General features: G+C 39.9%; 2 protein-coding genes and 2 non-coding genes across 10 annotated transcripts in view; 1 reads left to right on the top strand and 3 right to left on the bottom strand.

Moving 5' to 3' along the window:
- Positions 1-24,689, bottom strand: part of METTL9 (methyltransferase 9, His-X-His N1(pi)-histidine) — a 46,995-nt gene that overhangs the window by 3,054 nt on the left and 19,252 nt on the right. For 4 of the 7 annotated variants that reach the window (XM_009009310.3, XM_009009308.3, XM_002755987.4 and 1 more), the window contains exons 3-4: positions 23,579-23,788; positions 20,057-20,241 (exon numbers count right to left, since the gene is read on the bottom strand). In XM_009009310.3, the coding sequence (XP_009007558.2) occupies positions 20,057-20,241; positions 23,579-23,788 (395 nt within the window). Of the gene's footprint in view, positions 1-14,112; positions 14,194-20,056; positions 20,242-23,578; positions 23,789-24,689 lie in introns of all 7 variants that reach the window. The other 3 variants (XM_078344885.1, XM_078344884.1, XM_078344883.1) reach the window with 1 other exon arrangement.
- On the top strand, positions 1,481-13,418 carry IGSF6 (immunoglobulin superfamily member 6). The gene is made up of 6 exons (XM_009009305.5): positions 1,481-1,557; positions 6,572-6,931; positions 9,327-9,433; positions 10,430-10,480; positions 10,871-10,951; positions 12,427-13,418. Exons 1-6 carry the CDS (start codon positions 1,491-1,493, stop codon positions 12,445-12,447), a joined length of 687 nt encoding a protein of 228 aa, XP_009007553.2. The 5' UTR covers positions 1,481-1,490; the 3' UTR covers positions 12,448-13,418.
- LOC118146500 (U6 spliceosomal RNA) lies at positions 11,619-11,725 on the bottom strand. Its single transcript, XR_004732360.1, has one exon. It is a non-coding gene; the product is annotated as a U6 spliceosomal RNA (small nuclear RNA).
- Positions 11,858-11,963, bottom strand: LOC118146524 (U6 spliceosomal RNA). The gene has a single exon (XR_004732384.1). It is a non-coding gene; the product is annotated as a U6 spliceosomal RNA (small nuclear RNA).

Here is a 24,689-nt window from a genome sequence, read left to right as displayed (position 1 = left end):
TTTTAGGTGCTATGGTGATACAAAAACTACATATATCCTTTGAAGTGTTAAAACCAGACTGAGAATAGCTTTCTGTTAATTAGAAAATATAACATGAGCAGATGCCAAAGGCACAGACACCACGGCGGAGAGGTTATTCCATAATTTTCAGTGGCGCAGATGACGCTCTTCCCATGTCTGGGGAATTGTCTGCCCAGAGTCTGGGAGAGGGGCAAGGCTTGGGAGCCGGCTTTCCTGGCCTGCCAGGCAGCTGAGGCACTGGCACGCAGCCTGAGCCAGGCACACTTGCCGGAGCCCTAGAATGAAGAGCCAGTGACCCAGAGCAGTGGGGACATGAGCTTCTCCATCTCTGGGAGTGGAGCAATGGTGGTGAAACCAAGGGGCCAGGGCAGTGGCTGAGGGATGCTGACGACAGGGCTGACGGCACCCAGTGCTTGGCAGTGGCAGCAGCATGCTCTTCAGACCTGTTAACTGTGATTTGGGGCATTCTTCCTGGCTGTAGATCCCACACAAGGTTCACTAGCCCTCCGAGTGACTCTAGGAGCTACCCCTAAATGCTTGCAACAAATTTCCTTTTGCTTAAGTCAGCCTGAGTCTGTTTCTGCTGCTTACAAAGAAGAGCCTTACTCAATCACTGCTAGGCATCGGGGGAGAGACACGGAGGACAGAGGGCCCACATATTGTTTCTCAACACATTAAAAGACGTCTCTGGGCCAGGGTGGCTCATACCTGTAATCCTAACACTGGGAGGCCAAGGCAGGAGGCTTGCTTGAGGCCAGGACTAGCCTAGACAACATACAATCTACAAAAAATTAAAATTAGCTGGGCATGGTGGTGCATGCCTGTAGTCCCAACTACTCATGAGGATGAGGCTGCAAAGGGCCACAGTCTTGCCACTGTATTCCAGCCTTGGTGAAAGAGACCCTGTCTCAAAAAGGGGGGAGGGGGGAGGAAGGTGTTTTGGATTCAAAACTGGTATACAACTAGTTAATAAAAGACAATTTATTTCTTCGCTGCACTAGAATGTGTTGTTTACTAACTCTTCTCTTGTCTCTGCCTGAAGCCACTTCTCCTTCTACTGTTTCTTTGTTCCCAGCAGTTACTGGCCCAGAGTGGGACCCACAGCAGGTAGCCTGGACAGTGACTGAACTGTTCTAAAAAAATCCAAGTACAAATTGTCTGTCAAACGACACTCCTTCTTCCTGGGAATATGTGCTACGTGTAAATCAAAATCCAGGAATATCTAACACCTATGAGGACTGTAGAATCCATGGAAAAAAATGATACACACATTTCTAAATGTGCTCCAGGTCAAAATCTCAATGTCAAATGGTGAAGCTGAGTTACAAACCATCCTTACACAATTTCAAAAATTTCCTGATTATGGTTGCTTCATAAGAGGTTCCTCTCTTCAGCGCTTCCCTTCTGAAAAAAAGAAAGCCAACTTTTCTTTTGAATACACACCCCAACCCGCCCCAGCACACACAGAAATGGGGACTGTGAGCAGAAGCAACCTCGCTCGCCATCTGCAAACCAATCTCATTCTATTTTATGTCGGTAAGGTTCGTTTTCTCCTCCTCCTTCATTTTATTTAAATCACTTGCTATTTTTCACCTAATGCATTTATATTTTAAGCTCCTTCAGATTAATTTTTAAATGTATAACATTATGGAAATTGCCTAAGGGGATAGGTTTCCTTTTTCCCCTAAGAAATAGATAACAAAAAAAAACAGCTGAGAAAAAGTTTCATATTAACCTTGAAAAGTCTCTGTGCTATTATGATGCTTTGGAGACGATCTGACTAAACAAAGGGTTGAAGATATTATTAAAATAATATGTACACGTCATCAACAACTTAATTGTCATACAAACTTGATGTACACATAGAAAGCATTAAACAATATTTGCTGAAGAGTTTCAAAGAACAATTTCTATAAAAGTACTTTTCATTTAAGAAAAAAAAACTGCCATGACTCCTTCTATAGAGAATAGCCATCCCATAATATATTTTTTAAATTTCGCCTACTCCTGTTTTTTATCTATGAAAGAGAAAGTATTTTCATTGCATCTAATAATCTCAGATTTTCCCACACAATTCGGATTATAGGGCAGGGAAGGGGGCAAAGTTCTTAAATTTAATTTTTTCTCATATGTAAAGAAATACATCAAAATGTTAATGGGCGTTATTTCAGGCAAAAGGACTAGGGGTGACTTTTTGCTTCTATTTTTGATAATCTGTTTCATTTCCTAGTAAGTATATATTACTTTCATAGACTTTTAATTAGCATTATTTTAAAGAAGAAGAATTCCCTTTTAGATATAGATTCTGAAAGATATTTGCAAATATAATGGCTGGGATTCGCTCTAAAATAATATGGGCATGAGGGAGTAGATGGGAGGAGAAAAAAAAAGAGAGTGGAAGCCATGTGATGGCAGGGATGACTGTACTATCTGCCGCTTCGATATGTTAGAAATTTGAAACCTAATATAATAATAATTTTTTTTAAAGCGTTGGGCTGGGCATAGTGGTTCACGTCTGTAATCCCAGCACTTTTGGGGCCAGAGTGGGAGGAGAGCTTGAGCCCAGGAGTTCAAGACCAGCATGAATAACATATAATGAGACCACCCATTTCTACACAATAAAAAAATTAGCTGGGCGTGATGGCATGCACCTGAAGTCCCATCTACTTGGGAGGCTGAGGCAAGAGGACCACCTGAACCCAGGAGTTTGAGGTTGCAGGGAGCTATGATCATGCTACTGCACTCCAGCCTAGGCAACAGAGCAAGACACTTACTTACTTTTTACTTACTAGATAGACAGCTTTGTTTAAATGTCAAGAATTAGTTTTCTACTTACTTTCAATGTGGTTTGTTGTTTTTTTTGTTTTTGTTTTTGTTTTTGAGATGGAGTCTTGCTTTGTCACTCAGGCTGGAGTGCAGTGGCATGATCTCAGCTCACTGCAACCTCCACCTCCTGGGTTCAAGTGAATCTCCTGCCTCAGCCTCCTGAGTAGCTGGGATAATAGGCCCCGGCCACCACGCCTGGCTAATTTTTGTATTTTTAGTAGAGACAGGGTTTCACCATGTTGGTCAGGCTAGTCTCGAACTCCTGACCTCATGATCTGCCCACCTTGGCCTCCCAACGTGCTGGGATTACAGGCATGAGTCACCTCGCCTGGCCAGTTTTTTAAAATAATAAAAATAATCTTTTTATTCCCCCCACCGAGGAAATAAATCTTCAACCTTTTCATTGGATACTGTGTTTAAAAAACAAATCCTAGTCTATGCAGATTCTTAAAAGAAATTTTTCACAGGAGCAGGCTGTGGTGTGACATATCCAAACTTCTCTTTTTTGTTAATATGTTGCCTAAGTGGTGGGGGAGGGAACTGCAGTTTTGTCACAAGTCCCTGCTCACATAGGAAACCACTGCAGTTGGTTTTCTCCCGCACTCAGACTAATTGGTAAAAAGGTAGAAATAAGCAGAGATATGAAATTCCAAAGCTACAAATACCTTTTTTTTATCCTATATTGCTAGTTTTTAAAGAAAAGTGTTAAAAGTCAGCTCCTCCCAATTCTTTTTTTTTTAAAACAAGAGTCTCACTCTGTCACCCAGGCTGGAGTGCAGTGGCACAATCTTGGCTCACTGCAACTCCGACTTCCTGTGTTCAAGCAATTCTCCTGCCTCAGCCTCTCAAGTAGCTAGGGATTATAGGCATCTGCCACCACACCTGGCTAATTTTTTGTATTTTTAGTAGAGATGGGGTTTTACCATATTGGCCAGGCTAGTCTTGAACTCCTGACCTCAGGTGATCTGCCCACCTCAGCCTCCCAGAGTACTGGGATTACAGACGTGAGCTACCACATCCAGCCTCTATTCCTTTGATAGAGACAGGGCCGCACAATGCTACCCAGGCTAGAGTGCAGTGGTGGCATCAGAGCTCACTGCAGCCTGGAATTGCTGGGCTCAATCAGCCTCCCGCCTCAGCCTCCTGAATAGCTGGGACTAATGGGCACACCATGACACCTGGCTCCTTAGATTCCTTTTTAAAACACTAACTGATTTGGAAGGCTGAGGTGGATAGACTGTTAGAGCTCAGGAGTTTGAGACCAGTCTGGCCAACATGGCAAAACCCTGTTTCTACTAAACATAAAAAAAAATCAGCTAGGTGTGGTGGTGCATGCCTGTAGTCTCAGCTATTCCAGAGGCTGCGGTGAAAGGACTGCTTGAGCCCAGGAGGCAAAGGCTGCAGTGAGCTGAGATCACACCACTGAATTCCACTCGAACTCCTGACCTTGTGATCTGCCCACCTCGGCCTCCCAACGTTTGGACAACATGGTGGGACCCTATCTCAAAAATAAAAATAAAAATAATGTGTAAATAATGGAATCATCCACTGTTTAAAAATAATTATCCGAAAGATGACTTGAGATTGAGATACTGCTTAACCTTGCTAAGTTTTGGCAGACCCAATTTCATTTTAAATTTCTAGTCAGTAAATACTATAAAATGTTTCACTGTACTTGTAAGGTGCTTGAGTCTGGGCAGGAGACATGAGGTTGTATTTCTCAGACTTGAGAGAGGATACAGTCCCCTTGGCTGGAAACGGCACTGAGCTAGGTCTCCCACAGACCTGAAGCTCTGAGAAGCCTGCAGGCCTCCTCCAGCTGGTTGTACCCTCTTGTTGGTTTGCATTTATCAGGTCACTACAAAGCTCCCAGCTCATCTCACATGGCATAAATACCAAAATATAACATGATGAGAAGAGAGCCAGACGCGATGGCTCACACCTGTAAACCCAGCACTTTGGGAGGCCAAGGCAAGCAGATTACTTGAGTTCAGGAGTTCGAGACCAGTCTGGGCAACATGGTGAGACCGTTGCTACCAAAAATACAAAAATTAGCTGGGCACAGTGGTACATGCCTGTAGTCCTTGCTACTTTTGAGAGGCTAAGACAGGAGGATGGCTTGAACCCGGGAGGTCAAGGTTGCAGTGAGCCGTGATTGCGCCACTGCACTCCAGCCTGGGAGACAGAGACTCTATTTAAAAAGAGTAACAAAAACAAACACAAAGAAAAACCTGGTGAGAAGAGACTCGCATCATAAATGCCATGATTCTAACTTTAATTCCTCTGCTGTTATGAATGGGGACCCATAAGAGAAACGCTAAGAGAAAAAAGCCCCTGTCTTAAAGTTAAGCATCAGGCCACTTGGAATGACTTTTCAATTTCATTTACAGTAGCAAAGGACAAATTCACACAAATAGAACCATTGGGGAACATACGACCAGGCGGAAGTCAGACCAAAACCTTGACAAATTCCAATTTGTCTCAACCAATACTGTTTTACCTAGGGCCTCCCCTGCCGCAAGAAGGGTTTAGGGCGGGTCTTTCCATTTGTGCACCTGAGTGGCTTTCCACCTTCACATGCCTGGGATATGAAGGCCAAGGTGGGGGACTCAATCCTCATAACTTGGAAGACCACTGCATGTTGGAAAGTGCACTGGACTGGGTGACTAGTCCCAGCTCTGTGAACACACCTCATGGACAGATGTCCACAACCATCTCTCAAACAGCCATCTGACACTGTGGGAACAGTTGCAGTGATGGCTGCAGCAGCAATCACTGCCTTCTATTAAATACTTACTATAGCTTAGGCAGGTAAACACTCCCTAGGCATCGTCTTGAACGTCACACTAACCGCATGAGGTCAATAATACTATCCCCATTTGCTAACAAGAAAACTGAGATGCTGAGATTATAATGCTGGGAACAAGCAGAGCTAGCATCTGAACTCATGTCTGCGCTCTTTACAATACTGTTAATTAAATAAGATAAATGCTACAAGGGCCTACAAAGCAGCACACACGCGCCAGGAAGAAAACAAATCTGCTTAGCCATGGCCTGGCGAGCTCATTTGGTCCCTGCTCAGTAATCAAAGTCATAGCAGGCTAAGCCAGGGCTGCATTTCCACAGGTGTACATCTTGCCTTTCATCATGTTTCCCAAAGGGACACCAGGCTCACAAGGGTACAATTGTGAACAGCCATGAATTCCTGGCAATGCCAACTCCCACAAAGCACAAACATCGCTGCTGCTCATGGGCTCCATCAGCAGCAGGAGCAGTGTTTGTCTGGGGAGCTTTGACACAGGTTACCGCACTGAACGCAGCACTCCAGGAAGGCCAGGGTGCAGATGAGGGAAGAGGCTGGGAGATTAAGTGATTGGATCGAAGGAAAGCTTGTAAGGAAAAAGAGTCACAGACGCCCCAAACTTCTGACCTCCAATATGGTGCCACCTCTGTACAGGACTCCGTTCCCCTGGAGCCTCTCTATGGCTAGCCTCATGTCAGTGAACAGACATCATGTGACCCAGCAGGTCAAGGTCAGAAAACAGGAGCAGTTGGGACAAGTGAGGACCAATGGTGTCTGTTTTTAGTCTTATTTACATTGGGATTAAGGTAAGAAAAAGAACAGAATGGCTGGGTTTCCTACCCCAAAATTATAAGTAAAATAAAAGCACAGGCAAAGTGAGGCGAGAAGCCCATTAAACCTCTCATCTGCTTCCTCCCACAGGTGCTGTGGGTGCCTGTACTGTCTCCGTCACACAACCACGGTACCTAGAAGTGGACTACACTCACGAGGCTGTCACCATAAAGTGTACCTTCTCCACAACCGGATGCCCTTCCGAGCGACCGACACACCTGTGGTTTCGCTATGGTGCTCACCAGCCTGAGAACCTGTGCCTGGATGGGTGCAAAAGCGAGGCAGACAAGTTCACAGTGAGAGAAGCACCCACAGAAAACCAAGTTTCCCTCACTGTAAACAGAGTGACTTCAAATGACAGTGCAATTTACATCTGTGGAATAGCATTCCCCAGTGCGCTGGAAGCAAGAGCTAAGCAGACCGGAGGAGGGACCACACTGGTGGTAAGAGGTCAGTCAGCAAGGCTTTATTTCAGTGCATCATTGCATCTTGTTCAGACCTGTAAAATCATTACCTCACTCTCATGCAGAAATCAGGAGATAAATTTGCTAAGTGGATACCTTAGCCAGTAAAGGGTATGATCTGAGCACAAGTCACCATGAGGTTTGGATTAAAGAACTACTCCCAACTTGTTGGACGCGGTGGCTCACACCTGTAATCCCAGCACTTTGGGAGATCAAGGCGGGACAATCACTTGAGGTCAGGAGTTCAAGACCAGCCTGGCCAACATGATGAAACCCATCTCTACTCAAAATACGAAAATTAGCCGAGCATGGTGGCATGCACCTGAAGTCCCAGCTACTTGGGAGGCTGAGGCAGGAAAATCCCTTGTAACCCAGGAGGCGAAGGTTGCAGTGAGCCGAGATCATGCCACTGTACTCCAGCCTGGGCGACAGAGCAAGTCTCCATCTCAGAAAATTAAAACAAAATAAAAGAACTACTCCAACTCATTTCAAACATCCACTAACAAAAAGTCAGTGATATGCTGGGTGCTCTATTCTCTCTCCACAGTGAAGGCTAACCTTCACATGAGCCATGCTCATCCCTTTTGTCTATTACAGTGATTTAGTGTCAAGTACCATGTCCAAAGGAAAGCTTGTGGTGAATAACTATCAGCTTTCTCAGGAACTGGTCTGGTAATGCACCATCTAGAACAAAGTGCTAGAGAAGCGTAAGTGATCAATAAATTGGACCCAGAGAAAATATACAACATGGAGAATAAGCACAGATTTGGAGAGAAACTACTCAGGGATCTCTGAGCTTTCCCATTCTGCCTGGACATCACTTCCTAAGATTTGGTAAAACCCATGACAATTCCTCACCTGAGCAAGGACATCAAACATAGGTAAATCCTATCAGTAATTTCACCAAGTCATTTCCTTGAGAAGACTGAGATTAAGAAATTTCAGAGAAAAAAAAAGGAAGTTCAGAGAAAAAGACTCTTAAAAAAAAGAGAGAGAGAGAAAAGCAGCAGCTCCTTGCCTTGTTGGGGTCTCTTCCCTTAGAAAGGACCCTGGTATGATGAGCACTAAGATCATTAAAACATGAACTCAAAATCAACCAGCCCTTCTATTCTAAAATAGGACTCTGAGGAAGGGAGATCATCCAGTTTTATAATCCCTGCTTTTAAACTACTAGGATTCTAACGGGCTTTTGATATTCAAATGTCATTTAACCTTAGTTTATTCTCACCTGTCAGCTAAATTATAAACAAGTTAATGCACATAAAGCATTTAGTAGTTCCTGGCATATAGAAAATAACAAATGTTAGCTACCGACATTACACACACAGCTTTAGAGATTTGTACGTCTCACTGCATTAGTCTTCTAAAAACGTTAGTAAAAGCAAAAATAGCTTGTAAAAAGATGAAGGTCTCAAAACAGCAAGGCTTATGTATGGAAATTCTTTATGAGCAGAAGTTAAAGTGTTAAGATAGACATGGCTACTTCCTGTCTTTTCTACAGAGCCCCTAATTTAGCACTGAAGTTTTTTATTTAAGTTTTATAGATGTGGTTAATTTGTTGGTTTCACAAATAAAAACGCATGCTGCATGGAAAGTACAGGCTATTCAGACAGTAAGTACAAATCTAACTGTGTTTTGTACTCCAAATAGGTAATCGAAGACACGGCATGTTACTTAATCCCTACCCAGAGCACAAGACAATTTCTGCAAGGAGGGAGAAATTCAGAATATGAAAATGGATTCAATAACTCTACTTCCAGAATATTATCATAAAGCAGGAAGGACAAATGCAGCAAAATTGCCTGTCTTTTAAGCATGCAGCGAGCATTGAGCTCCTCAATGTATGGCCTTCCCAGATTCTTTCACAGACAGACTCTCCGGCTGTGTGTACTAGTTCCAAGGTTATAAATATTAACCTTAAGAAATACATGTGAAAATATCTTAACCACATAGGCAGACTCTTGATGATCCTTGAAAACCATTTCTACAAAAAGAGATTTTAGATGCCCTTGAACAAACTGGAAATGTTTATCTAACTTCAAATGATGCTTTTCAATTTTAGTATATGTACTGCCGAAGCGAGCACAAATGAGGCTTTATCTAAAAAGTGATGCTTACCAATATGACAGATGGTTGGTTGAATTTTTTTTTAATTTTTAAAAACTAGTAACACTTTTGGCATAATACATTTAAAGAATTGATGAACTGGCTTTAACAATCACATACTTGAGCACCTTTTGAGGTCTAGTTTTTATATGAATAGGCACGCAGAGTAAGTTCACATTTCACCTCTAACATGCAGTGTCTACAATACTTTATACATGTATTTGCAAGAATAGCCTTTAATAGAGACTGTGCTTCTTTCTGTTTCTGTAATTAAGAAATTAAGCTTATCAGCAAGGAACTGTGGAGTGTCCTGACAGCTGTTATATCACTGCTCTCTGTCTATGTGACTGGTGTATGCGTGGCCTTCATACTCCTCTCCAAAGTAAGTCAAATCTTCTTGCATGGGATGTCTCTATAACCTTGAATATTATCAAAAGAAAAACAATTTCTATCTCTCCACAAGTTATGGACCTCAGCAAGAGCTCATCTAATATTTTCCTGTGCAGCTGCAGGGAGGAACATCACCTGCAGAAGAGGTCTGTGGAAGAAGGCATCACACATTATCATCACTGAAATTATAAGCCAGAGGCCATAATTTACAGTGTTTTCTTTTTAAGCCCAGTAACATGGGATTAAGAAGAGAACAATTCGCTAGACTATCTTTCTGCTGTGGGGTGAGGGGAGGGGAGGTGGTAAGAAGATATTACTGTTATCTATGAAAGCCTTGAGAATGGTTTTTTGTTTGCGTTTTGAGATGGAGTCTTGCTCTGTCACCCAGGCTGGAGTGCAGTGGCGCGATCTCGGCTGACTGCAACCTCTGCCTCCTGGGGTCAAGCAAATTCTCCCGCCTTAGCCTCCTGAGCAGCTGGGACTACAGGCATACGCACCACACCCAGCTAATTTTTTGTATTTTTAGTAGAGATGGGGTTTCACCATATTGGCCAGACTGGTCTCAAACTCCTGACCTCATGATCCACCTGCCTCAGCCTCCCAAAGTGCTAGGATTACAGGTGGCATGAGCTACCTCACCTGGCCAAAACGGTCTTTAATAACAAAAATGGGCTGATGAAGAGACTAAAAGCAGCCTTAAAATCTTCAAAAAGGCCTAAAGTTATTGAGAAAGAATGCCTTTTGGCAATGCATATAAGAAAAGAGATGTATACATTATGTTAGGATTTCTATAAATCCTACAATCAACATCAGTTTGTTCCATTAGTTTTTAATGGAATAAAAGTACCTTGGAAATGATGTAAAAATTATTAACTCTCACTATCATTTAAGTATTAAGTCAGTTTAATCTTATTAGGGCATGAGATATCTGCCACCATTGTTATGAGGACATAAAATGCTTCATAGACTTTCCTTTTCTTCTTGGCAGTCAAAATCCAATCCTCTAAGAAACAAAGAAACAAAAGAAGACTTACAAAAGGTACAGACCAACACTTGCAAAATATTTTTTACACTGTGGCTGGCTGTAACTATTTCAAAACTGGTTGAAGTATTTTAAGTGTTTAAATATTTAAAGTTTCAACAGAATATCAAGGTAACTTTCGATCAACAGATACTGTTTGCTATTGCTGAGAAACTAAATGACAAAATAATCTCAAGTGGTAAACTGTGGCTTAAATTGGACAGTTCTCAACCATAATCTCTATTTAAAGTACTCAAATACAAAAGAGTTAATGGTAGGCATACATGTGTTGGGAGGGCACAGTTTTTAAGACTGATGGCAATAAAGCAAGAAAATTTCTGATGATGTGCAGTTATCATTGCTTGTATTCTCAAAGGAAAGTTTTTTTTTTTCTGCATTGTCTTACAGAAGAAGAGTGCTCGGCGTATTTTTCAGGAAATTGCTCAAGAACTATACCAAAAGAGACATGTGGAAACAAACCAGCAACTTGTAAGTGTAAAATGTCCAAAAAAAAAAAAAAAAAAAAAAGTAACACAAATAGCATGTTTGAAAAAACTAAGCTGCCAAGGAGCTGTCAATAACCATGTTTTCCTTCAGAAGACTCTGAAAGGGAACTTTCACATGAAATGCATTTTTATATAGAACCTGTTTTAATAAATACATAACAAAAGGCATCTGATACAATATTACATAGCCACAGGCTGGCAGATGAGTGCCATGGAAACTTTCGGAAACATACTGGACACAAGCAATGTTTTCAATACACACAATGATGGATTAAAAGCTACTCCGTACAGTATCTTGCATGCAGTGGTAGGCGTTCAGTAGATATTGCAGACATTTGTGGGTCAAATTATGAAAACAATTACTTGCTACTTATAAGGCAAAAATAAATTCACATTAGAAATGACGCCGCTAATGATATTAAAAAATGAGTATTTCCCCAGTGTCTGGAGTTGAACTGAAAAGAAGAATACATCCATATCTATAACACACCTGACAGCATTTTTTAAAGTCTTATATAAACAGGTTCTTCAAACATGATGTTGTCTTAGGTTCGGTAAAACAGATACTTTGATTCCACGATGCAAGATGAGATAGCTCAAATAAGCTAAAATGTACATAAAATAAGGTTAATTTATTTTTATTTTTTTTTTAATTCATGCAAGGCTTCACACATTTCTATGTCTTCTTTGTGCAGGGGCCATGCTAATCTTCTCTGTATCAGTCCAATTTTAGTATATGTGCTGCAAAAGCGAGCACAAAATAAGCTGAATTGATACACTAATAAACATATTTTCCTCCTAAACAGCAGCCAAGAGAACAAATGCAACAGGAAATTGAATAGGGTAGTTTTTTATTTTAGTCCAACTTTGACTTAAAAAAATTTTTTTTTTTAACATGGAATGCTTCATGAATTTGTGCATCATCCTGCGCAAGGGCCATGATAACCTTCTCTATACTGTTCCAATTTTAGTGTATGTGCTGCCAAAGCAAGCACTAAAACTCTAACTTTTACGAAGGATTTTTGCCAAGGAAAGAATATTGTCTAAGTAGTTGTTTCATCCTCCAGTGTATATACGGATACATAAAAATGATAGTCTAATTACTAAGATGCCACACTGAGTAATTATAAATTATTTTTCTTTCTGAGGCTGGGACACGTTTCAACAACAAGGCCAAGGTATGCGGCCTGAAGGCAGTCCTAGAAGTGAGAATTGTAAAGTTCCCAGCCAGGATTTTGACAACAGCATCCAAACAAGAAAAATACTTTTCAGTTCCCTCATCCTACTCTAAAAACGGATGAGGAAAATAGCAACCTGACCTTTAAGATTACTGAATGGGCACTTAGGACCCAGAATCCAAGATGGCCCGGTGGTTTGCATGTTGCTGGTGGGTGTTGCTTGGTGGGTGGCTTCATTGGTTACATAATTTTAAACATGGCTTTCTATTTATTATTGCAGGAGAAAGATAACAACACTTAGGAAAACAGAAGAACACTTTCCAACTACGAAAGAGCATAGAAATCTTTTAGTTTTCAATTAACTCACTGAAAATCCAACTGCAGGAGCTATGGCAGTGTTAATGAACATACATCATCAGATCTTAAAAAAAATAAAGGTAAACAGAAAAGACAACTGGCTACGAACGATGCCGGAATGTAAGGAAACTACAGCTAACAGTCATTAACAAAATACTAAAACCCAACAAAATGCAACTGAAAAATGCCTTCCAAATTTGCCAAGAAAAAAATTCTATTTTAAACACGTATCCTGAGTTTGTTTGATTCAACGTGAGATATGTGATGACTGCCATCCTGAAGATCTGAAGCTAAACCATATGCCTCAGTCGAGTGGAAGAATCATCTTTATGGTTTGTGGAAATCATGGGACAATTAAATTAAGTTGAGAGGGAGCAAAGTGACAAAATTTGAGTTAGAGACTTTCATTTTGAAAAGCACCTTAGTGAAAGTTATTTCCTCTGATGCTGTCATGGGGCAATGGGGTAGCATGCCTGCCAGGGTATGCAAAGTAACTTACATCATGCTACTAACAAAATGAGAACAGAATAGTGACTAGAATAAGAACATAAAAGCCTTGTTCAGGACCACATTTTACAAAATGCCTTGTTTCCTTTATTGTTTCTGGAAATGAAAGTTCTATTAATATTGTTTTACTTTGAACATAGAATAGTTTTTTTAATTAGGGCTTATTTTGAAAAATTCTGAGTTTAATTCAAATGTATGCCAATACCTTCCAAAGTAAGGTAATATTCAAAGACAGTTGTTCTGATCAGATGGCTTAGAGAAATTTCTGGAATATTCACATTCAAAGATCCTTATTAATGAATGTCTTTGACTTAAATCTAACCAAAAACTGCAACATTATTCTTTGTACATTTTCATTATATAGTGTTAACAAGCTTAGTTGCAAACAAATAAAATACTTAAGCTATTTGTTTAAAAAAAAAAAAAAAAAAAAAAAGAACATAAAAGCCAAAATACAGAAAATCCAAAGCTGAAGGTTAAACAGAAGAAATTTCAGAAAAAAATAAGCCACAACTGACTCTAGGTGTCAGTGTTGTGCCAAGTATCAGCACCAGGGAAGGTGTGGGCAACAGGTCTACTTTACAAGTACATTTGTAATACTGATTTTTAAACAATTTAGGAGGGAAATGTCAACAGGAGGCAAGGTACAGCAAGGATATTTATGGAACTCATGACCACTTCACTAAGAAAACATGATATAAATTGTCCTTTGAAAGCTACTTTGGTATAAAAAAATCTAAAGAACTCATAAATATCAGTATTATTAAACACAAATTACAAACTTACAAACTACTATGTTTATGTCATTTAAGTGTTTATTTTAAACTGGTATTGTCTAAGATGTATTCTTTTTAAAATTTAGAATTTTAAAATACTTTAACATTCCTTTGAAAGTGTTTTTGCAGGGCCGGGCATGGTGGCTCAAGCCTGTAATCCCAGCACTTTAGGAGGCCGAGGCGGGTGGATCACGAGGTCAAGAGATTGAGACCTCCAGGTCAACATGGTGAAACCCCGTCTCTACTAAAAATACAAAAAATTAGCTGGGCATGGTGGCGTGTGCCTGTAATCCCAGCTACTCAGGAGGCTGAGGCAGGAGAATTACCTGAACGCAGGAGGTGGAGGTTGCGGTGAGCCGAGATCGCGCCATTGCACTCCAGCCTGGGTAACAAGAGCGAAACTCCGTCTCAAAAAAAAACAAAAACAAAAACAAAAAAGAATGTGTTTTTGCACTGATGGCTGAAATCATTGATATCAAACTTTTCCTGATCATATGTGTCCAGAAAAATGGACAGAGGAAAGGAGGGAGCATGGAACCTCATTTTATTTGTGTGTATCTGTGTATACATGTGAGTACACATGTGTGTAGGCACGTGTTTTGTGTATAGTGTGTGAATATGTACGCATGTATCTTAAACACAAAAACAGAAATTAAACAACGGCATAAGCAGCAATACAAATAAAAAATGCTAACATTTTCTTGCCATATTGCAAAATAAACTGTCTTGTGCACTCTACAGTATATACTTCCCTACTCTGAGACCACGGGCTCAGGTAAAATAATAAGCTTCTAAGCCAGACTGCAAAAAAGGGCAAGCACTAATACCATCAAGAGAACAGAAGTGTTGAATTCGATCATTTACTTTTCATTTCTGGGAGTCATTACATTTTGGTACTGAATTGAATTCCAGGGCTGAAAATTCACTGTTCATTGTGTAACTAATCAGGAGACAAAATCCCTAAGATAAACTAGTATTTTCTCACAATATGCCTTTCCCACTGTAAGCAAAAACTGTGTTTCAAAGATTGATTTTGAAGCTCAAATATGGCATATACTTTCCCAAAGAGTTATATTCCTCTAGGTCATATATAAGAATATCTGGTGTATATGCAGTATTCATGCATTTATTCATCTATCTTGCCAACAGTATTTATTTTCAAACTTCAAAACAAGTTTTATTTGGGAAGAGTTTCTTATTTTGTTAAAGCTACAAGCAAGTTTCTTTCCCAATTACAAATCTAGAAATCTAGCAGTTTCAGAGACCTCAGTGTTCAAAAATACATTTCAAAATTAACAACTAAACCAAACCCACACCGAAAGGAAATAAGTTTTCAGATTGGTTTGGAATGCACAGCCATTGATTTCAGGTGCCAGCAATATTTACTGAGTGCTACGCTATACAATCAAAGGCCTCTTTGCAAACTATCCTTGGGTCATACTGAACTTGCTCCACCCCACACGAACCTTATTCACACCTTCATGCTTTTGCACATGCTATTCCCCTCAGCCTGGTAAAATGCTTCAGACCACAAACACAGCTCACCCCAGCAGGAAACCTTCCCTAACTCACCCAGAGGCTAATGGATCTTTTTGTCTCTAATTCTTCAGTACTTTGCTATTATTTCTTAGCACAATCTCCTGCCATTATCTGTTTATATCTATATTCTGTACTATTCTGTGTTTTAAGAGCAAAAGCACAATTCTCATTTATCTTGGTATTTCTACTTGGTACACTGCAGGCCCTCAAATGCCTTTCTATAAATGCAACTTAATGTTTCTATAGAAAAATGCTTCTTCAGCATTTAAATTATGTGGCATATTTCAGTCCCTCACCATGAAGCCTCACTCCCTTCCATAAAGACCATTCAACAAATTCCTAACAGTCATAATTATCCTCCTACCTAGGCCCAGAAACATTTTCAATGAAAAGGACTAAGCTGTAACTTTTTTTCTTTTTTCTTGAGATAAGAGTTTCACTCTTGGCATACAGGCTGGAGTGCAATGGTGTGATCTCAGCTCACTGCAACCTCTACCTCCAGGGTTCAAGTGATTCTCCTGCCTCAGCCTCCTGAGTAGCTGGGATTATAGGCACCTGCCACCATGCCTGGCTAATTTTTATATTTTTAGTAGAGACAGGGTTTCATCATGTTAGCCAGGCTGGTCTTGAACTCCTGGAATCAAGTGATTGGCCTGCCTTGGCCTCCCAAAGTGTTGGGATTATAGGTGTGAGCCACTGCACCTGACCTTGTTTCCAACTTTAATAAAAATATTTCTACTTTAAATATGATGCTGATGCTATTTTATTTTTACTTGAAGTTGCTGTTGTTTCACTTGAGATGGTTTTTTCTGTTTTGTTTTTAGCTCACTGCAACCTCCACCTCCTGGGTTTAATCAACATTCCTGCCTCAGCCTACTGAGTAGCTGGGATTACAGATGATGTGTGTGACCACACCTGGGTAATTTTCGTATTTTTAGTAGAGACAGGGTTTTGCTGTATTGACCAGGCTGGTTTCAAACTCCTCACCTCAAGTGATCTCCCCACCTCCGCCTCCCAAAATGCTGGGATTACATTTCCCTCTTAAAGTTGTGTTACATACTGTGTGTTTATATATATTTAAGCCTCCACCCCCACATTGTGATGGTATTAGGAAATGGGGTCTTTGGGAAGTGAATAGGATTAGATGAGGTCATGAAGGCCTGAGCAATGCCACCAAAACCTTTCTCTACAAAAAAAAAAAATACAAAAATTAGCTGGGTGTGGTGGCATTCACCTGTAGTACCAGTTACTCAAGAGGCTGAAGTGGGAGGATTGCTTGAGCCCAGGAGGTCAAGGCTGCAGTGAGCTGTGATCACACCACACTGCTCTCTAGTATGGGCAACAGAGCAAGTCCCTGTCAGAAAAGAAGAAAAAGAAAAATAAGAAGAAAGAGAAAAAGGAAAAAAGGGGGAGAATAGGGGAGGGGAGAATGTTTTGTTTTGGTTTGTTTTGTTTTGAAACACCGTAAAGCAAATTGCTGGTATCTAGACACCTCTAGTAAAGTTATACATCTAGTGGTGTGCTGGCAAATGTGTAACTACCAGCTTGGAAAAGAAAAAGGCTATTTGCAGTGTTTTCCAATTTCTACAGTATAAATACTCCCATCATGGTCAATTTCAATAATGGCCATGTTTAATAACCAGTTCACTAAATTCCCACCAAAACAACAATCAGCTCTCATAAACCAGTCCAAGCCAGCTCCAGCATCTACAGCTTAGATCTAGACAACCATGTGGAGACATATGTGCTGGTAAGAACTACTTTCCTAGGTACATTTAAGTGGAAAAAGGCAACAAAAATATCTATAATTGGGTACTGCCTGTATAAGAAATTTTTTTTTTTTTTTTGAGACGGAGTTTCGCTCTTGTTACCCAGGCTGAAGTGCAATGGCGCGATCTCGGCTCACCGCAACCTCCGCCTCCTGGGTTCAGGCAATTCTCCTGCCTCAGCCTCCCGAGTAGCTGGGATTACAGGCATGCGCCACCATGCCCAGCTAATTTTTTGTATTTTTAGTAGAGATGGGGTTTCACCATGTTGACCAGGATGGTCTCGATCTCTTGACCTCGTGATCCACCCATCTCGGCCTCCCAAAGTGCAAGAAATTTTTTAAATGTACATACGTACTTATATTTGCATAGACTATCTTTTAAAGAATATTCAAGATACCAGAACAAGATTGTGCAACTGGACTGGATGAGAAACTTTTTATTGTAAACCCTCTAGTAAGTTGCTTGAATGTTTTTTAAAATTACTAAATTACTTTTTAATAAAAATTACGATTTTGAAAAATTAAACCTCATTAAATGTTTATTTTTAAAATACAATTATCCTTTTCTTGACTACATATCTTTCCTTTTTGGGGAGATGCTTAAAATAATTCTCACTAGATTCAATAACCCCTAACCAAAACTGGGTCAGTAAACCAAATAAACTGAAATTCTAACAATATTTTTTTTCATTTTGTTTTTTTCCAATACAAAACTGCTGTAGTTCAAGTCATTTACCAAAACAATTACATAAGTAATCATTTCACCTGCTACTACTTTTAGTTTAAAAAAAAAAACAAATTAAGCCAAGTATGCAAAGCACACTCGGATATCCTAAAACAGTCCAGTATTCATGAATCTGGACAGCAAGACCATTTTGCATCTCCTGGTCCTCACGGTTTCACATGGAAATCATCAGGATCTAATTAGTTACTCAGAGAAAGAAAGCAATAATAGAGTGCCGTGGCACAGTGTGCAAGATTTATAGGTCACTAAAAGTCACCCATAGCAACAAGCCTTCTTGTCTCAGGTCTGCAGTGTGTCACATGCCAGACTCCTCAGACTCAATGGGCAATTCTGCACATCCACAATCAAGGAGCTTGTTTTCCACCCTCCATAGAGACGGCCCTCTTGTCTAGTTTGACTTCCTCTCTATTTTTAGCATCAGAAACACAATGAAATAAAATTCGCATTAAAATTCTATCATGAGGTTGCCCAACAGGACATAGGAAGCCAGGACCTTCCAACCTGATGACTAGTGAACGCAATGCAGACAGCTGGAGCTGAAGCTTAATTACACAGGTAGGAGCAGCACTGAAGATCAGGTTGCCGACTCACGAAGGAGGACATTTACTAGTTTTTTTTTTCACTGTGCAGTATCTAGATGATGTATGTACACTCAAATGTAAAAGCAGTTTTTTTCTTTACCATGACAAGTCACTCAACAACAGGAATGTAAAAATGGATATCTAAGATGGGAATGGGAAGATTTGTTATCTCTGTTCTTTTCCATACCCTTCTATATCAAAAGAATTCCGCATTTTCCCCATTAGCAACACAAATCTGAAAACATTTGGTAAATGTTAAGACAAGCATTAAGTCTGAAGGCACTAAGATGTAGGGAGAACAAATTATGAACCGAATTAAGGAACAAGCAAGTAACACCACAAATCTACAAAGAACCCAAGGGTTATAAGAAGCAGGCATTATCCCTTAAGACATAAATGTTCATGGTATTTGATAATGATGACTTTGCAAAAGTGTAATAGATTTCTTCAAAATGTCTGTGAACTCTTAAGAGTTTTTGAAGTCAAGGTCAAGTGAGACAGTAAAAGAGGAAATCTAAAGATTTTTCGGCTGGACATGATGGCTCACACCTATAATCCCAGCACTTTAGGAGGCAGAGGCGGATGGATCACCTGAGGTCAGGAGTTCGAGACAAGCCTTGTCAAGATGGGGAAACCCCATCTCTACTAAAAATACGAAAATTAGCCAGGCATAGTGGCATGTACCCATAGTTCTAGCTACTTGGGACTCAGGAGACTGAGGCAAGAAAATCGCTTGAACCTGGGAGGCGGAGGTTGCAGTAAACTGAGATTGTACCACTGTACTCCAGCCTAGGCAAAGGGCAAGGCTCTGTCTCAAAAAAAAAAAAAAGGAAAAGACAAAGAAAGAAAAACTACAGATTTTTAAATAGTAACTTGTATTATTCATAATACATATTATTCATACAATAATTTTATATCAATGTACATTAACATGAAAATGCAGGAGACTTAAAGTAGTAACTTTCAAGATTGTCTAAAATGCAAACCACGTGAGCTAAAACTATAAATTAATGTGGCATTATTATTTATTAAGACAGAATGGCCAGAAGTCATAATAAATATGAAGTGATATGAAATCAACCCATTTCTTCTAACATATTTTTTATTGAATATTGCTGAAGAGCAAGACCATGCAATCAAGAAATCAAATGTTACAGAAATTATACATGCTGTGAGATTCATGGTCTTCAAAAGAGAAAAAATGCAGATAACAGCATTTATCATTTTTAGAGTCTGGCACAAGAGATGCAAAATACAAAACAGCCATGACATTCAGCAAGTGTATATGACTAGACTTAAAGGCACTGTTTATTGTTGATTCAGTTGTAAAGCTCATAAATAAATGGTTCAAGTTCCATTTGAAACCAGAGATACAGATGCATTTTTGGCTTTCAATCTCCAGCAGTCAAACCCAGCTAAATATTAATTATCACCACTGCAAGGGGAGTGCTAGAGTTCTATAAAGTCCACCTTAAGGTGAACATTAACCAAGGTGGTGTTTTACATGGATTAACTGGATTATTCTAAACTGCAGGCTATTATAAGAAATACTAGACAATGTTTAATTGTACACAGCACAAAAACATGAATACCAATAAACAGCTATCCTGGGTAAGAGCTAGCCTGACTACACTTACCGTTTTCCACATAGGGATGAAAGGGGAGGACCAGGGCAAGGATGACCCTGCCTCTAGTTGGCTCCAAGACACTTCTGATATCCTTTAACAAAGTCAGGGGCTGATCACAGCGGTCCAGCAAGTTCAGGCAGCTAATGACATCATACTGGAACCCTGTATTCTGCCATTCATTTATACCAAGCACTCTAGAAAAATCAGAAATAACTGTATTAACATAACATCCCTCTAAAGACATCTTTAAAAATAAGTGAGATGTCGGCAAAGGCTTTAATTTTGTCTTCTAAATTAAGTTCAAAATCTTCTGTTATAATTTATGTTTGCAATAATGACATGGCCAGGCAAGAGAAAAATAGCAACCATATTTCTTTTTGAGTCGGAATCTCACTCTATCGCCCAGGCTGGAGTATAGTGACGCAATCTTGGCTCACAGCAACCTCCACTTCCCAGGTTCAAGCGATTCTCCTGCATCTGCCTCCTGAGTAGCTGGGATTACAGGCATGCGCCATCAGGTCCAGTTAATTTTTGTATTTTTAGTAGAGACGGGGTTTCACCATGTTGGCCAGATTGGTCTCAAACTCCTGACCTCAAGTGATCTGCCTGCCTCTGCCTCCCAAAGTGCTGAGATTACAGGCAGAAGCCACCCTGCCCAGCACATATTTCTTTAAATTTAGCATTTCACCTACTTCCAAATCTCAAAACATACGAAATTCCCTTTACAAGAACTAATCAAGTTTAATAAGTATGAAGATGCAAGCTGATAAAAAGTTATGAAACTAAGACATCAAATTCTTGAATATCATTAGTTAACAAGAGTCCTGCTTTTACCATTCATTGGAACTTAATCAAAAAATGTTTAATTTTTTCTTTTTCTTTTTTTTTTTTTGAGACAGAGTCTCGCTCTGTCACCCAAGCTGGAGTACAGTGGCTCGATCTCAGCTCACTGCAACCTCCGCCTCCTGGGTTCAAGGGATTCTCCTGCCTCAGTCTCCCCAGTAGCTGGGAATACAGGCGCATGCCACCATGTCCAGATAATTTTTTGTATTTTAGTATTAGTAGAGACGGGGTTTCACCATGTTAGCCAGGATGGTCTCGATCTCCTGACCTCAAAATCTACTCACCTCGTCCTCCCAAAGTGCTGGGATTCTGTCAGCCATTGCACCCAGACTGACATTTTCTATTCCTAGGATCCCTTCTATTCTTAAATATGGCTGGGAGCAGGCCATGGTGGCTCACACCTATAATCCCAGCACTTTGGAAGTCCGAGGAGGGCAGATCACAAGGTCAGGAGATGGAGACCATCCTGGTCAACATGGTCTAACCCCATTTCTACTAAAAATACAAAAATCAGCTGGGTGTAGTGGGGTCTGCCTGTAATCCCAGCTATTCAGGAGGGTGAGGCAGGAGACTTGCTTGAACCAGGGAGTCGGAGGTTGCAGTCAACCGAGATTGTGCCACTGCACTTCAGCGTGGCAACAGAGCAAGACTCCATCTCAAAAAAAAAAAAAAATGGCTGGAGTGGTATAAAATGATTTCCATTGATAACTTATTCAATTTCTAATTGAAGAAAAACATGTCAATTATTACCATGCAGACCCAGTAGAACCTTATCTGAGACAGACTGCTAAAGCTAAGGGACTTTCTAATCACTCAGTTCAAACTCATACCTTCCTTACATCTCTTCCTATAACATCCCTAACAGCAATTTAAACACTGACAGTGATAAGGACTTAGATGGTTCAAGCTAGAAAGGTTGATCTCCCTAAGCTGTAAGTCGACTTCTAAGGCGTAGCTCTGCCTGATTATACCAGAAATGATACCTGTTCCTTTTCTTCCATATAAAATCCCACTGAGTATCTGTTCACAGTAATATTCTCTCTTTCAGGCTAAAAATCTCCATGTTTTGCAAATGCTCAATCCAGTCCTGCTCCAAAAGCTACACTGATGCTCTGTCTCTAGGGTTAATCTGTAAAAGTAGAAACATGTGGATAGGAAAGTGCGTGATTACATAATTCTTTCTCCTTTCTCTCTAAGGCTAACCAGACTTCCAAAAATATCACAGAGGAGGAGGCCAACTCCTGCTCTACCTCCCCGATTCTACACTGAGCCAATATATGGAAATCCCCCAGTCAACAGAATCATATTGAAATAATATCCTTCTTCCTAGTCTTTCAAGCTCCAGATGATCTTAAAACCAAGATTTGACACTTCACACCCATTATCACTGACGACTATATGTTAAACTCAGAACAAAACAGAAAATAGCCAAGTACTATCAAGGAGTGGAGAAATTGGAACCCTTTTATTACACTGCTGGTGGGAATGAAAAATGGTGCAGCAGCAATGAAAAGTATCGTAATTTCACAAAAAATTAAACCCAGACTTAGCCATGTGATCCAGCAACTCCACTTCTGGGTCTATACTCAAAAGAAGTGGCAGTAGGGGCTCACATAGGAATTTGTACACCCATGTTCACAGCAGCATTATTCACAACAGCCAAATGGTAGAAACAACCCAAGTGTCCACTGACAGATAAATGGGCAAACAAAGTGTCATACATGCATACAATGAATTATTATTCATCCTTAAAAAAAACGCTGGGCCAGGTGCTGTGGTTCACACCTGTAATCCCAGCACTTTAGATCACTTTAGGTCAGGAGTTCAAGACCAGCTGGCCAAATAGTGAAACCTTGTCCCTACTAAAAATACAAAACAATTAGCCAAGCATGGTGGCATATGCCTGTAATCCCAGCTACTTGGGAGGCTGAGGCAGGAGAATTGCTTGAACCTAGGAGGTAGAGGCTGCAGTGAACCAAGATCACGCCATCGCTCTCCAGCCTGGATGACAACAGAGCAAGACTCCATCTCAAAAAAAAAAAAGAAAAGAAAAGAAAATTTTGGCCCATGGTACAACATGAGTAAACCTTGAAGACATTATGCTACATGAAATAAGCCAGTCACAAAAAGCTCATGTATATGATTCCTCTTATGTGAGGTACCCAGTGTAGTCAAATTCAGAGAGACAAAGTAGAATGGTGGTTATCAGGGGTTAGAAGAAGGAAAGAATGGGGAGTTATGTTTATTGGGTACAGAGTTTCAGTTTCAGAAGATAAAAAAGTTCTGGAGATGAATAGTAGTGATGGTTGTACAACAATGTAAATGTACTTAATACCACTGAACTGTATACTTAAAAATAGTTAAAATAGTAAATTCTATGCTATGTATGTTTACCACTACTTAAAATATATTTTTTTGAGAATGCCAGATTCTGATTAGGGAACAAGTCCCCTCTTTGGATCTGCCTTTTCCAAGCTGTCTCTCACTATAGTGCCAACTCCTCTGCTCCAGAAAAATACTGCCACCAGAGGATTATTTCTCTAAATTTCCAGTTAATTGTGTATGAAATGATTTTTTAAAAATCCTAATCATGGAAGATCATTTTTGATTCACATCCTTTTAATAGTATACTTTCAAGAAGAAATGCATCTAAAATCAAGAAATATATCCCATGTCTAAAAATTATACCTGTATTTTTTCTTCTGAAGCTGCCATATCATAGTTTCAGAAAGCTCAGTGGCATAGATTTCTTCAAAATGAGGGCTCATGATTTTTGTGACTTCTCCATCTCCAGCACCTAAATCAAGAAGTCTGTGGGTTTTCCAGTCTGGATTAATTTTAAGCAGTCTCTGAAACTGATCTGGTGAAAACACAAACATTGAGCCTCTTCCTAGCAACCTGAAAAAAAAGGGACAAAAATGGAAGTGTCTATGCAAATTAAGCACCCCTCACCATACACCCACAAAGTGAATGTAGTGACTCAGCACCAACAACCATAATCACTTATTATGTGGTTAAGATATTATCTTTCATATGATTTTTATGATTAGAAGGCAAAGTTAATAAAATAAGAAAATGCCTCCAGATACCATTTGTCTTTGGAGTTGCAAATAATACCCCAAAAGGGATGGGAGAAGGAGGGAAATAAAAGGTGGAAAGGGGAAAAGATGACAGGGAAAGGAAGAAGAAATAAGAAATGAGTATGAAGAACTGAAGTTAAATTAGGAAGGAAAGGTGGAAGGAGTAACAGAAAATGTGTCAGTTGAAAAAGATGACAACCTAACAGAGTTAGTCCACAGTAGCAGAGAAACCAAATAGGGAAAAAATGGTATTTCAAATATGGAACTAAACCAAGGATGAAGAAAAAAAGTACTTTAGGATCATAGGTTTTCAAGAGACACCAGAGAAAATAAGGAAAAGAGTGGTCCTTGTGATATCAGTTAATATGCATTAAAGAAGGAGATTCATACTTATGTCAGTTTACATGGCTAACAACTGTCTGGGTCCTATTATTTCTAAAGGTTCTAGAAAACATTCAAAACCATAGTAATAGCTTTGAAAAAGAGACTGAGGGGAGTTTAAATGGAGATGGAAGAGAACCCTCAGAAAAGCTATAGGTCAAGCCAAGTCTCATGGAAGCATCGCCTTGGGAAATAAAACACACTCCCTATTTAAGACTTGTTTTCTAGCTCTCGAATTCTAGTTTACCCAGGGCAGGGATTCTCAACCCTATTTTAAGCAGCAGAACCCTTCCTTTAAATAAAGGGGAACTCACTCACAGACAACATAAGATCCTAAG

The sequence above is a fragment of the Callithrix jacchus genome, chromosome 12, assembly GCF_049354715.1.
Source record: "Callithrix jacchus isolate 240 chromosome 12, calJac240_pri, whole genome shotgun sequence".
In the NCBI taxonomy this organism is placed as follows: domain Eukaryota; kingdom Metazoa; phylum Chordata; class Mammalia; order Primates; family Cebidae; genus Callithrix; species Callithrix jacchus.
Note: the sequence above shows the minus strand (reverse complement) of the source record. Positions and strands in the feature narration are given on the sequence as shown.